The sequence below is a fragment of the Lissotriton vulgaris genome, chromosome 1_2, assembly GCF_964263255.1.
Source record: "Lissotriton vulgaris chromosome 1_2, aLisVul1.2, whole genome shotgun sequence".
In the NCBI taxonomy this organism is placed as follows: Eukaryota; Metazoa; Chordata; class Amphibia; order Caudata; family Salamandridae; genus Lissotriton; species Lissotriton vulgaris.
In genome coordinates, this window is record NC_141686.1 from 123,807,199 (window position 1) to 123,824,440 (window position 17,242).

General features: G+C 47.5%; 1 protein-coding gene across 1 annotated transcript in view; it reads right to left on the reverse strand.

Annotated features, from left to right (window-relative positions):
• Positions 1–17,242, reverse strand: part of LOC147734664 (uncharacterized) — a 5,992,067-nt gene that overhangs the window by 5,317,583 nt on the left and 657,242 nt on the right. Inside the window, exon 6 of the mRNA XM_086952471.1 lies at positions 10,347–10,405. Coding sequence (XP_086808597.1) covers positions 10,347–10,405 — 59 coding nt within the window. The remainder of the gene's footprint in view (positions 1–10,346; positions 10,406–17,242) is intronic.

The following is a 17,242-nucleotide window of genomic DNA, read 5'->3' on the forward strand; positions in this document are numbered from 1 at the left end:
GCGTAAAAAATATATTCTTCCGCTTTTGAGCCCATGCCAATTTGTCTAAGTAAGGCCAGCATTATTATACCTGCAGATGCTTTCGTCGCCCATGGTGTATTTTGGAGTTGCTAGCTATTTTTTGAGTGCTATAGGAATTAGGAAAATGTTGGCTCCAGTCTAAATTAATTTGCACTCTCCTTGATTAAATGTATGTGACCCTTTTTTATTGATGAATTTTATATGTTGAATTTTTATACTCTGTGAGTTATATACTTATTTTTATTCTCTATTTTTATATGTTTTTAGGGAAAATTGTATGTGTAACCTGTATTTGCTGTGCATTTATAATGTTCCATTGTCTTGTCTTAATAAATGCTGCTGGTGTATTTATTTATTTATTCTGTGCTTTTATGGCTTTTATTAGCCGAATAAAGATTTTTTGACTGACTGCCTGACTATAGACCTGTTTGATGTTATGTCTGATATGTTTATTATAAAAAGCTTTGACAAAGGCAGTAGGACTTGCTTGAATATTATGAAAGTATCTGCAAAGCCAATAGGCCTATATTGCGGATTGTTACAATACTTACATGGAATTTCACAGATTACTGTAGTAGGCAAGGGTTTTGGTATGGGCGCCTGACTCGAATAAACTATGGACATAGAAGATTTGCACTAGGTTAATCCTTGTTGGGTCTTCTTAGATAATTATTAGTATTTTTTAGACAACTGTAATATTGTATATGTTTACAATTTTACTGATGGTTGACCTGTAGTAAAGTTTATGCTCAGTACAGTTGGCCTGCCTCTATTACAGTGATGATCCAATCACAAAAGCTATAGATTTGATTCGTTTATTGGGAAATGTAATTTCATATACCATAGGTCTGATCTATCCCTTATGAAAAATTCTAACCCTGGTAGTAGACTTGATTTATTTATTATGAAATACACCTGTTAAAGCGAATAGGCCACTACGGATGAGTTGTTATTGCATCCTGTTAAAGCCTACTTTGTTACATGAAATCTCACAAATTAATTTTTGACAATACTGTTGATCAGATTAAACAATTTCTCATGCAAGGCAGTGCAGCAGCCGGAAATGCTGTGATGTGTAAGAAGGCGAGAGCAGGAGAGCACCTGATTATGTAAATATGGCACTCTCTTCCCCTCTCCCTAGCGCCAGCACTGAAATTAGCTCCTGTGCACCATGGAGACAACTTTGCGCCACAGTTCAAGAGTGTCTCATGAGTCAAGCATAGGATTTGTACTGGAAGGATATCCTTCCATTACAAAATAGTATGATTAGACTACATATAAACATTTTCCAACTTTTGTATGTGTGCTATACAGTGCAGCACATACGCGGATTCAGAAAATAAATAAGAAAAACATCATTCTCCTTCATAACGCCTTGTTGAAGGCTGCACTATTTTCTGACGGTAAACCCTGTCTACTTTATTTAGTAAATGGGGTTTAGTGCCAGAAACTTAAGGAGGTTCCATGGGAATGTCCATGCACCACCCATGGTACGACCCCTTTGCGCTTAAAAATGCAAAGCAGTGCTATGCACTCTGTACATTACTTTCACATTATTTCCAGTTTAACACTGTAAAGAAAGTCAGACAAAAAGATTTTGCATCCATTTACATCAATTTTGTGACACAAACAGCGTAAAATCTTAGTAACTCTACCCCATTGTGTTTATTGCTATTTGGACAAACGTGAGGGGTACACAATTTGGACTGTAATAATTTTTTCTAGAATCTCTTCAGAAGGCTGTCGGGTATATACATATATACTGGTATATATATATATATATATATATATATATGTATATATATATATATATATATATATATATATATATATATACACACCACTTCAGTCATTGACTATCTTGCCTTGTAAATTACATTTATCTGACCATGTGCACAGCCACCTGAAAATGGTTGCATTTCAGTTCCAGGGATGCTGGGTCAGTCCTTTTGTTTTTCATGTTATAGCTACAGGTCTCTTATCAGTTTGTTCCTTCTTCTTTTATTTTCATGATTAAAGCCTGCCACACCTCCAAAGACAGTTCTAACTCACTGCTTCCTTGTCGCTCACTCCATCTGCAGTGTACCCCAACATGTACAGCCACTGCTTCTAAACCACCTGAACACCATGGAATAATATTGTTATAAGGTTTCATTGTTTTTAACATTGAAAAATGGCCAACATGTTGGTTTTAAACGTGGCAGTTAGATGTAACTATAAAACAATATACTATGTACAGCACCATTGCAAGACGGCCACCTGCTGTTATGTTTAATTTCATTATTGCAAGCATATGTCTGCTATTTTTAGGATATAGCTTGTTTTCTTTTTTTTTGTTCTTTAATTTCTTGCCTATGTTGCTGAGTTTGTGTATGCATTTTATTGTGGTTGTGTGAATGGGTGAACACAAGAGTGACTCAGTGATGAACAGATGCATGAATGAAAGGATGAGTAACATAATGCATGTATGGTGACTTATTCTGTATCTAAACCCATTAATGTCTAAAGAGGCAATTTCATATATAAGCCACACCTATTGACATTGCCAATGCTTCTTATCAACCTTCAAGTGGTAGCTAGTCGAATTTCCTGGTTGCACATCTCAGCACTCGGTTGCGCACACAAGCTAGAAACATGTGCACGCAAACATTCTGTTGCCGCACACAAGGACAAATAATTAGAGGGAACATTGCAGAGGGGTTGCGGGATTTCCTCTGCGCTGTTTGCGAAATAACTGAGTCTGGTTTGGGATGGCCCGTTAAGGCCACCAGCCCATCGTCAGGTGCTCTGTATTTCTTATCCAGATGCGGTAGCACAGGGACCATCATTGCTGGGTTCTTCATAGCCTTCAGGCCTTCCTTCCACAGATGATCTACTATAGGTATGGACCTTGTTGTCTTCCTTGAAGTCGTACAAGAAACAATCCGTGGCCACCGCAGGCATAGCCAATTTAAACCTGCCAGCTGCTCTTTCCATCAGCTGATGGAAACCTCCTATGTCAGCTGGCGGGGAATCTACTGGATCCGGAACGGAGATGAAGGATCCGGAATGATGTATTCATCCCATTCCGTCGTATGTACAGAGTCATGATCCGAATTTTGATCCTCATCCGAGGAATCATCATGTGCATCTGCCGGCCTGGAAGGATCCTGCGGAAAGTATGTCTGAGGCTGAGGGGACACCTGAGCAGGTAATCCAGGAGTAGCCGTTGAGGCAGAAGCCAAGACAGGTGTTGCAGGCGCTGCCGGAACCAGAATTTGTCTAGTAGCCTTAGATTTGTAGTCCTACAGCATCTTATGCAGGTCCTGTAGGAATGAAGATGGTAATGTAACCATATCCTGCCCAGAATAATGTTGTGACTGGGCCGCCTGATGATGTCCACCATCCTCCTGGTCGTATCCCCCTTCACAGTCAGTCTCTTGAAATTTGACCAGAAGTTGAGAGGGACTATTGGCATAGCTATACCAGTCCCGGTCAACCTCATCCGACTCTCCTTCCTCAATGAGCAAAGCTGTTGGCAAGGGGGTTACTCTCCTAGAAGATGTCATCTCCGGGGTTATTCTTGTCACTGAAATTGTAATCCTTTTTTTCAGATGACAATATCGTCGACGGAACCATTGCACCCACGTCGACGAGATTGGTGTCGTCGATGTCGTCGAAGATGAAACTGTCGACGATCCAGCTGTCGTTGTTAAAGTCGTCGTTGATGCTCTCGACGACGACACCGTCGTCGACGTCATTATTGTCGTCGACACTGTCACTCTCGTCGTCGATGCTATGGTACTCGTGGCACTCACCTCTGCTCAAAGAGTCGGAGAGTCAGTGAAATTCAGGCTTTCACTATCAAACAACCTCATTTGAAATTCACCAATGATTATGTTCTCCTCAGAACTAATCCAACGTTTATTCTGAAGGTACCCTCTACATTCCATCTTAAGGAGCCTGTCATACTGCGTTCTTTCTTTCCCAATCCGTCTTCCTCTGCTGAAAAGACTTTGCATGCCTTGGATGTTAAAAGGTGTCTGAAATTCTACATCTCATGTACTGTGTCCATCAGAAAGTCGGATCAATTGTTTATTTCTTATGGTGGTGAAAAGCCAGGAACAGCTGTTACTAAATCCAATACTGCCAGGTGGATTGCATCTACGATCCAATTCTGCCATACTAAAGCTGGGCATTCTTTGTCTGTGAAACCCAAGGCTCATTCCACATGGGCAATATTCTCATCCACTGCTCTTTTTGCCAGGGTACCTTTGGAGAAGATTTGCCTTGCTGCAAACTGGAAAAATTTGCACACTTTTACACGCCATTACTGTCTCAATCTGGCGACAGAGGCTGAATCAGCTGTGGGTCAAGCAGTGTTGCAAAACCTTCTTACATAAGGTAAGCCTTTGTAAGGAGGTGATTATGTCATTACATATTAACACACACAAGGTGTATTGTTTCTTTTCAATTTTGATACTATGCTTCTCATATATATATATATATATCTTTTGTGCAAATATATATATATATCTATCTATATATATATATATATATATATATATGTATATATATATATATATATATATATATATATATATATATATATATATATATATATATATATATATATATCGATTCAAGGTGCCTCTGACATAGAAATGCACTCCAAACAAACAGCAGGTAACAACCTTCTTTATTTGCCAATTTCACACTTCCACTGGTAATGATTCTGGTCCCGACGCGTTTCGAAGCCCCTGGCCTCTTAATCATGGGATGGCAGTTTGTGAGTCCCGGAAAACGGCTGCAGCCAATTTTGTCCAATTATGCATGCGCTCTTCGGTGAGTGGCATGCTGGTAGCTGCAGTCCGAAATTATTCCCCTTCAGTGGGGTCCGTGTCCTTCACTCAATTTTTGATGCCTTTTGTCTTGTTCTTTTAGTCCTTCAGATAGTTCCAGGGACAGTGATCCATTGGAATCTGCAGCTGCTTGTCGCTTTTGCCTGGCTGCCGGAATGACAGCCTAGCAGACCCGCTCTTCCAGTTAGCACGGGCGGTGCATCTCCCGCGGCTGAGGCCGCCGCGTTCAAACATCGATTCAAGGTGCCTCTGACATAGAAATGCACTCCAAACAAACAGCAGGTAACAACCTTCTTTATTTGCCAATTTCACACTTCCACTGGTAATGATTCTGGTCCCGACGCGTTTCGAAGCCCCTGGCCTCTTAATCATGGGATGGCAGTTTGTGATGGCATGCTGGTAGCTGCAGTTAATTTCGGACTGCAGCTACCAGCATGCCACTCACCGAAGAGCGCATGCATAATTGGACAAAATTGGCTGCAGCCGTTTCCGGGACTCACAAACTGCCATCCCATGATTAAGAGGCCAGGGGCTTCGAAACGCGTCGGGACCAGAATCATTACCAGTGGAAGTGTGAAATTGGCAAATAAAGAAGGTTGTTACCTGCTGTTTGTTTGGAGTGCATTTCTATGTCAGAGGCACCTTGAATCGATATATATATATATATATATATATATATATATATATATATATATATATATATATATATATATATATATATATATATATATATATATATATATATATATTATCACAGGATCTCCCCGGTCCCGGGGAGGAATGGAGTCGCTGAAAGACGGCTCTGACACGCTTCTTTCAATAAAAGTGGTTTATTTCATCAATCCATGTGGGGATTTAACAACAAAAAGCAACCAACGCGTTTCGACAGCGTCCGCTGTCTTGATCACGGTAGCGAAGGGAAAGTGAGCCAAGCGGTGGAATATATATATATATATATATATATATATATATATATATATATATATATATATATATATATATATATATATATATATATATATATACACATACATATAAACATACATAATGTCTTCCCTTATTAGGATTAGAATGTTATATTGCATTGCTGTATTGGTATTACGAGCTATCTATTGTGTTTCTCATGATACCCACCATCCACTATACAACTAAGGATTTTACTGCTAACTATTCTGATTCTAAGCATGTGAATCTATGAAAGATACCCCAATACTGGCTAAGAAAATGAGTTACTTACCTGCGACTTCAGTTATCCAGTATTGGTTTGTTTTATAGATTCACATGCGACCCACCTTCCGCCCCGAAGAGGATTACCTTATTGCTATTATATGCTTACTGTCACTTGTGCTACGAAAATCTGAGGGTTTGCCTCTCTGAGGAGTGTTCTAAGAGGGTGCTAGAGCCTCCCCCTCCGCCTGGGATGACTCTTGGTGGCCAGAGGCCCTTGGAAAAGCACCCATCCCGACGGACAACGCACGGAACCTGGGCGTCATCCTGGATTCCTCACTCTCGATGAACAGACAAGTCAACGCCGTTTCTTCATCTTGCTTCAACATTCTTCGCATGCTCAAAAAAACATTTCGCTGGATCCCCACCGAAACTAGAAAAACAGTCACCCACGCTCTGGTCACGAGCCGACTGGACTACGGAAACACCCTCTACGCCGGCACCACCGCAAAACTCCAGAAAAAACTCCAACGCATCCAGAACGCCTCAGCCAGGCTCATATTAGACATCCCGCGTAAAGAACACATCTCTGGTCACCTGAAAAACCTCCACTGGCTCCCCATCAATAAGAGGATTACTTTCCGCCTCCTAACCCACGCACACAAAGCACTCTACGAAATCGGACCCGAATGCCTCAAGACACGACTATCCTTCTACACCCCTTTCCGCCAGCTACGATCCTCCAACCAAGCCCTTGCCACTGTACATCGCATCAACAAAACCACCATGGGAGGTAGATCCTTCTCCTACCTGGCAGCTAAAACTTGGAACTCACTTCCCACTCACCTTCGCCTTACCTACTCAGAACCACCTAGCATTCAGAAAGCAACTCAAAACGTGGATATTTGACAAGTAATTCCCCACCCTTCTTCAAGCGCCTTGAGACCCTCTGGGTATGTAGCGCGCTATATAAATCTATTGACTTGACTTGACTTGACTTGATTGGCTGTGTTCCAGATTTGGTTCTTTTTACAAAAGAACTAAGATAGGCTAATGTAGTGACTTTACTGTCCATAGTAGCCTATTGTATAATGTTTTTATGACTATTATGTATATATTTTATTGTACCACAAGACTCCCACCTCGTCGGCGGGGATGATTCCAAGCATGTGAATCTATGAAAGATACGTCAATACTGGATAACCTCTGACTTACAGACTTTCATAGGCCTTAAATAAATGGGGCGCTCTGTGAGTCCTTGTACACAAGAGGGGCAGCAACAGCCTGTGTTATGTCCAGAGGGTAAAGGGAGTGGCAGACGACCTAATTATGGGTCCTATCACAATGCCCTTTTCGGTTCACCACTCTGCTTTCAATTTAAAATGCCTGTAGGAGAGTAGGGTCTGCTATCTTATGGTCACCCCAGATTTTTGATTTTTGCTTCACTGGTTTACGACTTAATGTGGCTGTGGGCCTGCCAATCAGACCCACAGCCTGCTGTTCTCTCTCTAAATTTATGCCAAGGCACTTTAGGTGCCTTACCAATTGGAACATGGATCACCTTGTGAGCCCATGTACAGTGTACTCTAGGTACCCAGGGCATAGGTGCATCCAAGGCCTACCAGGGGCCGCAGCACGTATTGTGCCACCCCTGGCCAGGCCTTACTATTTGACACAACTGGCTGATCACTCAGCTGGGGCAAGGTGGTGTAATCACCCTTTGCTTTAGGTATAGTATCTCTATATCTAACACATACAAGGACACACAGTAACCTATAAGTCACTCCTATGGCAGGCCTTATCAATCCAGGAGGCAGAGTGCTTGGTTATGTGTGAGATGGTGCTCTAGCATGAGCTGAGCCTGTCTGCAGCTTTCGGAACGATGTCCTTTAGCAGTGCATTATGAACCTCGCGGTTAAATGCTAGCTCTGGTTTGACATTATCAAAACATGTCGAGTAAGGTGTCATATGAATTGGAATACTACCCCCGCGCCAATTCTGGCGACGGGGGTAGCATTCCACCCTTCTAGAGGTACACGACAAGTACAGAACCTGAATCCCGGTTAAAGTTAAACAGAGCCTCAGCATCACAAAATGGATGCTGCCACCACAGATACAAGTCTGACCTCCTGCTGCTGGGAGTCCTTCCAGCGAGGCAGGCCTGGACAAAGGGTTTCCTGCCTTGAGAGGTGCTAGCTCCACCCAGACAGGATTTTGTGTATCTGGCTAGGTAGGGCTGAATAGAATCAGACATGCCCGGGGCACACAAGGTGTCCCCGTGCATAGGCCAGTTCAAACCGGTGCTGGGGCACTCCAGCCCCAGCTCTGGCACGAAACTGGACAAAGGAAAGGGGGTGTAACCACCCCCCTTCCTGGTCACACCCATAGGAGGGACCTAGTAGGTAGTCCAGCCGCTAGAATTAGTTTAAAAGTAGGAGCTGAGTCCCAAGACGGCAGATTACCTTGAAATTCGACTACAAGAAGAAGAAACGCTGGACCTTCGACGTTCTGCTGCTCAGAAGACTGAAGAAGCTCCCTTGTGGCCAAGGAGCTTGACGAGACCCGGACTCCCAGACTTCTCACCGCCCGATCCACAGTCCTTGCAAAGAAGGGACCCGTGGAGGCACCAAGAGACGAGGGACCGGACATCTCGGAAGACCCCCGAAAAGCTGACTGCGCAGCACCCGAGGCACCCTCGACCCTGTGCTTTGGGGATTGAGAACCCCTACAACCGAGCAGCCCTTGCACCGAAGATCAGCCCCCCAGCATCTCCACGATCTGCGTGGGGCCTTTTTGCATCGTGCCATTCGACGCGCCATCCTGGCCACTTGCCACGTGGTCAGCGGCCATCTTGGCGACGAAACCTACAATCTACACTGCGGGTCTGGTTGCTCCAGACTTGCCCTCGCTCCTGTAAAAGGGAGCACCCGCTCTGACCTTGCTGGTCCGACTGATAAGCCTTTTTCGATTCCTGCATGGCTTGCATTAGCCAAGGCCTGTTTGCTCCGATCAAGTTGCCGACACCGCCATCAGCTAGAACCTTCGTGGGGCAGCTCATGACCGACGCCTGGACGTCCTCGACCTCTTCGTGTCCACGTAGCTGCAGAGAGAAGCTGCACCTCATCGCCTGTTTGCACCCGACATCGCCTAATTCCAATCTGGTTCCATGGTAGTCACTGGCTAGTGACTTTGAACATTGTCCCCTCTGCTTTCAGGTCTTCACCACTTCAGATCCACCCTTGGATCCACCGGAACTCTTCACATCGAGCCGCCTGCAGCATCTTCAGCTCCAAGCACCATCGACCTGCGTGACGAAACCCGACACTACTACGCACCTGTGCACCCGCTTCCTGTGGGTGAGGTAACTCAACAACGCCGGTGTTCCTACACTAGTACACACCTCTAGTGTCTGTGTCTAAAGTTTCACTCCTCTAGGTCACTCGGAAGGTTCCTAAAACACTAACTTTGTAACTTTTACGTACCATAGACAATGCATTGGTGAATGCGTGCACTTTAAACACTGCACCCGAGTCCCGCGGGCCTTTTCCGACTTTGTCCCTGCTAGTCCCGATCAGCTCCAGGGATTCCCAAGGCCCTAGTCCTATTTCCTTTTCGATTGGTATCTCTTATACCACTTTCTTAGTATATGGTTCAGGTGACCCCTAGGGCTCATCCATATTGTGCAACTTTTGGGTATTTTAACTGTGTTTTGTTTTAACGCTTGTGCTTCTGTGCTCATAAAGAGTATAGGGGATATTTGTAGTTAATAAATATATATATATTTTCAATATATATCTGTGTGCTGTCCTTTCATTGGTAGTCAAGGGGGTTGTATATGATAAAACAGCTTGCTTCACATGCCTTTCAGAGTTTAGCCTAAGACTGCTTTGTCCACGCTACCACTAGGATAGCTGGTCTATAAGGTTGACTTACAACCAATCATCATAAGGGTTGCTTGGCATGGTACAGGGTGATAACTAGAACTAGTGAGCATCACATACCAGGCCAACTTCTCACACACGCTACCACTAGGATAGCTGGTCTAGAAGGTTGATTTACAACCAATCACCATAAGGGTTGTTTGGACTGATACAAGGTGGTCGCTAGAACTAGTGAACATTATATATCAGGCCATCTTCTCACAATGCCCTTTCACTGTCACATAGTAACGAAAGGGCGGAATGATAGTGACAGGCATGCAAATGATCCCATGCACAGAAAATTCTTCAGTTAATTATTCATTCTTTGAACGTTTTGGTTTCTCTGACATCTTGGTCAATAATTAGCTATTCACTGCAAACAAATGTTAGCTCTTACCTTAGTGGATTGTAAACTGACACTGGAGTGGACATTTCCTGTTCTGTATTTTCCACCTCCTGTTGAGAAAATGAGAAATTAAAAATAATGACAACAGAGAGGCACTCATTGTAATTAGATTTATCCGTTCAGAGAACTAACAGTCTTAACTTTTGGGCTTTTGTTAGCTTGGTAGGAGCAGCACTAAACCCATAATCGAATAATATCTTTAAATCACTTGTTCTTCAATTCAAGATAATTTCGCATAGGTGTTCTGCCTCTGGTACAATTGAAGTATCAAACCAAGATGTATTCCTTCGGATTCATTTGGATACAAACATACTGTTGGAAGCAGCAATAAGTGCGGGTGGGATCCTTCCATCATTAAATGAGCAGTACATCATGCAATTATTATATAAGGACCTATATCGCTGGGGGCGCCTGGAGATCTGGATTGGACGAATTATTTGTGAAAGACGAATTTCATGCTATGTCTGCTTTATGTTAAGAGGGTGTAACGATTAGAGTTCCCTGTTATATTATTTAAACTATACAGAACAGGATGTAGGAATTTATTTGGAATAATACAACTCCAAGGGTCTCGAAATCAGTACTAAACGGATTACAATTCGAGGTCATTTAAAAGCTCCCGATGTCAGCAGGTATATTATAACAGTCCAGATTGCTCCGCCTATGACATCGGTATACCGGTTTTATAGCAGGCATGCCTGATAGATGAGTCTTTAAGTGGAAACATAGCTCCGACCTGAAACTTAATGTCCTCAACTATCTCTGCTTGGTTAAAACTGGGTATCAATGTGCAATTGATTTTCAATTTGGTAGGACAGATCTTTCTAGAATAACCCTGCTATTGCACTGGAGTGTAGACGTCAAGTCAAAAGTAAGCTTTATTCGAAAACACATTGTGCATCATAAAAGCGGCATAAAGCAACATCTCTAATTTAAAAATCTCATTAAATATACGAACTAGTCGCTAAAATGAAGAAGTAAAAAACACAAAAAATAAAAACAAACATAGTCCTCCCCAGCAGACAGTAGAATACAACAGCTGTTTCCTATGTCTTAACACAGCCGATCGGTAAAGTGACAACACAGCACATATATACAAGACTCTGTAGTATTTGCAGATAGGTAAAAGCTTTGCGACATTGTACATATCCAAGTTGTTTTTAGTAACGGCTTAATAAGACATTTTCATGGCTCTGAAGAAAACAAATAGAAAAACAGAATATGTATGGTACTTTGCTTAGAAACATTGTCACATGGGCATTGGAAAAGTCGTTAGAAGATACAAAATATCCAACCTAAACCTAGTTAGGACGAATCTGTCCTGATGATTAATTACATTAACTTGGTAATGTTGCATATAATAACTTGTTAAATTTTTTTTTTCAGAACAAAATTTTATTCAAGCACTGACATAACACAGAATGAAGGGACATCGTCCCGCATCACATCGCAGAACAAATGAACAAAGGCATGAAAAAGTATATGTCATCAGTACAAGCAGTATTGCAGTAATTACCCAACCCTCCCATCCCCCAACTCCCTAACTCCCCGGGCCCCACCCCACCCCCCCACACAGTGTCTGCTAATTTCAAGGCATAAAGCATGATAACTCCCAGTGCGTATACTCTCTACTACCCAGGATATAGTTGTTAAAGATCTTCTCCAGTGTCCTGGGCCATCGGTGGTTCCAGCCACAGTCCCCTGTAGTCCGCCCATCTTTTCCATATCTTGAAGTGCTTCCGGGGGCATCCCCTGGCCTCAAAGATCGGGCTCTCAAGTCCCATACAAAAGTCCATACCCCGTCGCCAAACTTCCAACAAAGGGGCCCTGGGGTCCTTCCAGGCCCTGGCTATATCCCGCTTGGCTACAGTAAGGCCCAGGACCAGTAGGTGACGCTTGTATATGTTACCTCCTACTCGTTCCATCACATGGAGCAAGCCGAGTTGCGGTGACCGGGGAAGGTCCCAGCCCAGAACCTCTGCCAAACAGTCCCAGACACCCACCCAGTACCTGGCCAAGTTCGCACACGACCACACAGTATGGACAAACGTTCCAGCCTCCGGACCACATCTCAGGCATTCGGGGGAAGCAATCAGACCTGCCTTCCACAACCGCTCTCTGGTAAAGTAGGCCCTGTGTAGGTACTTAAACTGAATAAAGCGGAGGCGCATCGCTATGGCCGCCCCCCTGGGGGCCTCCAGGGCCTCCCTCCAGTCCTCCTCCTCGAACGTACCAATATCCCTCTCCCATGCCGATCGCAGTCCATCGAGGGAGGAAGAGCAGTGCGTGACTAGAGTTTGATATATATTGGAGATCTTCTTCTCCTCCAGTTCCCCCATAAACACCTTGGCCTCCAGGGGGCTAAACTCGGGCAGAGATTCCAAACCCACCAGAGAGGGAGACAGCGCGTGGCGCAGCTGTAAATATTTAAAGAATTGGGTTTTGGGCATGTCATACTCCTCCCTCAGCATCTGGAAGGACTTAAGGGTAGCGCCCCTCATGACATGGCCGAGCGTGGAGATGCCAATATCATCCCAGCCCCCGAATCCCTGTAGGGAAGCCAGCGCCGGGAGACGGCCGTTCTGCCACAACGGGGTCTCCCTCGTCAATTTGTTCCACCAACCCATGCGGCGCAAGGCAGCACGCCACACCCGGAAGACCACCTGAGTGACCATGGGGAGCCGTTTCCTGATAGCCGCCGAATAGAGAATGGTGTGGACCGTGTTCGGGTCCATCAGATACCGCTCCAGGGCGTAGGTCGGGTCACCCCGATCCCCATACCACCAGTCGTTAAGCACCAGCAGGTGTGCCGCCTGATAGTAGGATAAATGTCTGAGGCGGCCAGGCCCCCGCAGTATGTAGAGAGAAAGCAGGTACGTAGAGCCACTCTCGCCACTCCCCCTGCCCAAATGAACTGACTTAGTGCGGCGTTCACCTGGCGAAACCACTGAGGTGCTATAGGGTATGGGTGGTTCTGCAACTGGTATAGAAGGCGCGGCAGAGCCACCATTTTAAAGATCGCCGATCGGCCATATATGTTGAGCGGCATTCTGGACCAGGTTTTGATGTCCGACCGCACCCTGTCCCACACGGGCGCCACATTGCGCTCCCACGCTAGGTCCGGGGCATCCGTGATAACTACGCCCAGATACTTGAGGCCACCCGCCGCACTCTGTAGCGTCGAGGCCAAATCACCCAGCTCCTCCCGGCCGCCTAGGACCCAAAGCTTGGATTTCCGCGCATTCAGATGCAATCCTGTAACGTCCCCGAAGATTTTCATTATCTCCAGGACCCTGGGTCCGGACCGATTGAGGGCCGTAAGAAAGAACAGGACATCGTCGGCGTAGAGCGCGATACGGTCGGAAGGGCCCATATCCCATTCCAGCCCCCAGAGTTGCGCATCCATCCTCACCCACGCTGCCAGAGGCTCCATGGCAAGAGCAAATAGATAGGGGGAGAGAGGGCATCCCTGCCTGGTGCCCCGCCCGATGGGGAAGGGCTCGGACGCGGCTCCCGCCACCCGCACCGACGCGGTCAGGTCCGTGTAGAGCAGGCCCAGGTACGAGAGGAAGACCGGCCCAAGGTTGAGTCGGGACAGAAGTGCCCTAAGGTACACCCAGCTGAGAGAGTCAAATGCTCGGTCGATATCGGCCAGGAGGAGCGCCGTTGGGATCCCGGCGGCCCGGGCCGTCTCCACCACCACCTGTGCCCGGCGAATGTTGTGTCGAGTTGCTCTATGGGGCATGAAGCCCGCCTGATCCGGGTGCACCAGGTCGGTTATATACGGGAGAAGGCGGTTTGCCAAGGCCTTGGCCAATATTTTCGCCTCAAAATTCAAAAGGGAAATCGGCCTGTATGAGGAATGCTGTTCCGGGGGCCTCCCGGGCTTGCAGAAAACCACAATTTCTGCGTGTCGCCAGTCCGCAGGAAGGCGACCGCTCTCCCTGGCTGCCTCCAGTGCCAACCGATAGCGCCCTTCTAGTTGGAGGTGAAACGTCTTCATGAATTCGCACGGAAACCCGTTCGGTCCCGGGGCTTTGCCAGTGTTCAATTCCCCAAGTGCTGTGCCCAGTTCCTCCAATGAAAGGGGAAGGTCCAATTGATCCCTGGCCTCCTCTGGGAGCGCGCGCGGCGGGATGTCCGTCAAGAATTTTTCTATGTCCTCCGCAGGGAGGACCTCCCGGGGGGCATATAGGTCTGCATAATACCGTGCAAAGCTGGCCGCTATGTCTTCAGGGACCACCAATTGGACACCTTGACCGTCTCGAATGCCCAGTAAAGCCTGAGGCCTGAAGGTGTGCTGACAGAGTCTATACAGCATAGTGCTGGACTTATCCCCCCATTGATAGATTCTGCTCTGGGTGGCCAGCCAAAGCTGGCGCGCCTCGTTGTGTAGCATAGAGGAGTACGACTGCTGTGCCTGCAGGAGCTGTCCCACCGCCTCGTCCGTGTCACCCACGGTACAGTCCCTCTCCAGATCTCGAACCCGCCCCGCCGCCTCATCCACCTCGCACAGATGGGCCCTGCGGGCCTCCGCACACCAGGCAATGTCCACCCCCCTGAGCACCGGCTTCATCGCCTCCCATTGGGTGACAGCGTCGACCTCTGGCCCGTCGTTCTCGGTCCAATAATTGGAAATAGACTCGCGTAAACGCGTACGATAGCTATCCTGCTGTAGGTGCCACGCGGACTGGCGCCATCGAAAGGGCTGTCGCCTCTTGTCCAGCAGCAGCTCAAGGGACACGGGGGAGTGGTCCGAGATGCCACGGGGAAGTATGGCCATGGTAGCGACCCTCGCCAGCCAGGAAGACGGTATGAATAGGTAGTCCAACCTAGAGAAGGACTTGTGCACCGCCAAAACATAAGAATATTCTCGGCTCATGGCATGCTGGTAGCGCCATGTATCGATCCAACCCATGCCTTGCGCCAGGCCATGAAGCCTCGTCGGCGCCGCTGTCTGGGGTTCCCTGCCGGGCCTGTAGCGGTCCATCCGTACATCCATCACATCATTCCAGTCCCCCCCCACAATCGCCAGTACATCCGGGATATTGACCCACACTTCGAACAGCTTCTCGATAAGGGCTTCTTGCAACGGGGGCGGAGCATACACACTACCAAAGACCATTGGCTCATTTCCAACCATTCCTTTAACAAACACGTATCTACCATGAGCATCGACCCAGTGCGTCTCGTGTACATAAGAGAGCCTACGGTGTATCAAGACCGCCACCCCCCGGACCCTCTCGCAAACCCAGAGTGGAACACTTGTTGATAGCCATATCTCTGTAAACTGAGGGTCTTGGTGCCCTGAAGGTGCGTCTCTTGGAGGAGGAGAACATCCGCCCCTTCCCTCTTCCCCAGCTGCAGCACCGCCCCTCGCTTAATTTTATCCAACATCCCCCGGACATTCCAGCTCACCACTCGTAACTTTGCCCTTGGTAGGCCAGCTCGTTGGGGATCAACCATAGTCAGTGGGGAGAAGATGTAAGGACCTGGGCTCTTGGAGCCGCACACATACACAAGAAAGTAGCCTAAGTAACGCAGACACTGTGCCACCCACCCCTACCCCCCCAACCGTCACCCCCCCAACCCCTGGCCCCAACCCCGACCCGCCATTCCAACCACCCCCTCAACCCCAACTCCTGCCCCAACCTGTCCCTCAACCAGACCCCCCAACTGCCCCCTTCCCCCCCCCCCCTATACCTCAGAGAACATTGAAGTACCTGTCGCGATATGGGCGGCTTCGGGCCCACAACAGAGCGCCCAAAGCCTACCATACCAATGGATCCCAAACTCCCCCTTACGCTAAAGCTTCTCCCCTCCCTCTAACCTCTCCCACCCATGCAGGAGGCTAGTAGCCCCAGTATCAGAACACCCCGAACCCGTCCCATCGTCTGAACCTGTTGTGAGGCAGGCAGTAAGTTTAACAGTTAACATAGAGCGCAGTCTTCTGCCATGCAAGGCACCGGTGGAGCCATCTCCACCACCGGAGCGGCCGGTATCCGCAGGCGGGCAGGACCACCCATAGCCCCTCAGCCACTTCCACCTGAGTTGTCCGGATCAGCTGGCTCTGAGGTATTGCGCCCAGCGTTGGAGGCGTTACGGCGCCTGGACCTGGACTTCCTACTCTTTCGGCTCCGGGCTTGCTGGTCACTCTGAGTTTGCGATGAGTCACTCGTGTGACCTGGATCAAGGCCCGGCTGGGGATGCGGCCTGACCCTCACTGTCTCGTCCGTCCATCTGAAAACGTCCTCAGGCGTCTCAAAAAAGTGAGTCCTAGACTGAAAGACCACTCGCAGGCGGGCCGGGTAGATTAAGGAGTACTGTATCTTCAGGCCCCGAAGTTTAGCCTTAGCGGCTAGGAAGGAGTGTCTCTGTTGCTGTACCATCTTGGTGTAATCGGGGAAGATCATGATCTTGTGGTTTTCGAATGTAAGGGAGTCTTTGGCCCTCGCCTCTCTCAGGATAGTGTCCCGATCATGAAAGTTTAGAATCCTGGCGATCACCGGCCTGGGTCGTTCACCTGCTGGTGGTTTCGGTGACAGGGCCCGGTGCGCGCGTTGGACCACGAAGCATCGGGACAGGGCGTCCGGGGGAAGCCAGCTCTCCAGCCATCGCGAAAGGAAGCGTCCCATGTCCCCCTTCTCACAATCCTCCGGAAAACCTACGAAACGAAGGTTATTCCTGTGCGCCCGCCCTTCGGCATCCTCCACCCTAAGTGCTAGGCCTTTCTGGACACTCTCCATCGCCGCCACCTTCTTTTTCAGGGTCCCGACATCATCCTCTACTACCGAGATCCTGGACTCTGCCTCTGTTATGCGTGTCACCGCGTTGCGCAGGTCCTGCCTTAGGAGTGTCACATCGGCCCCAACCGCCCCGATCTTGGC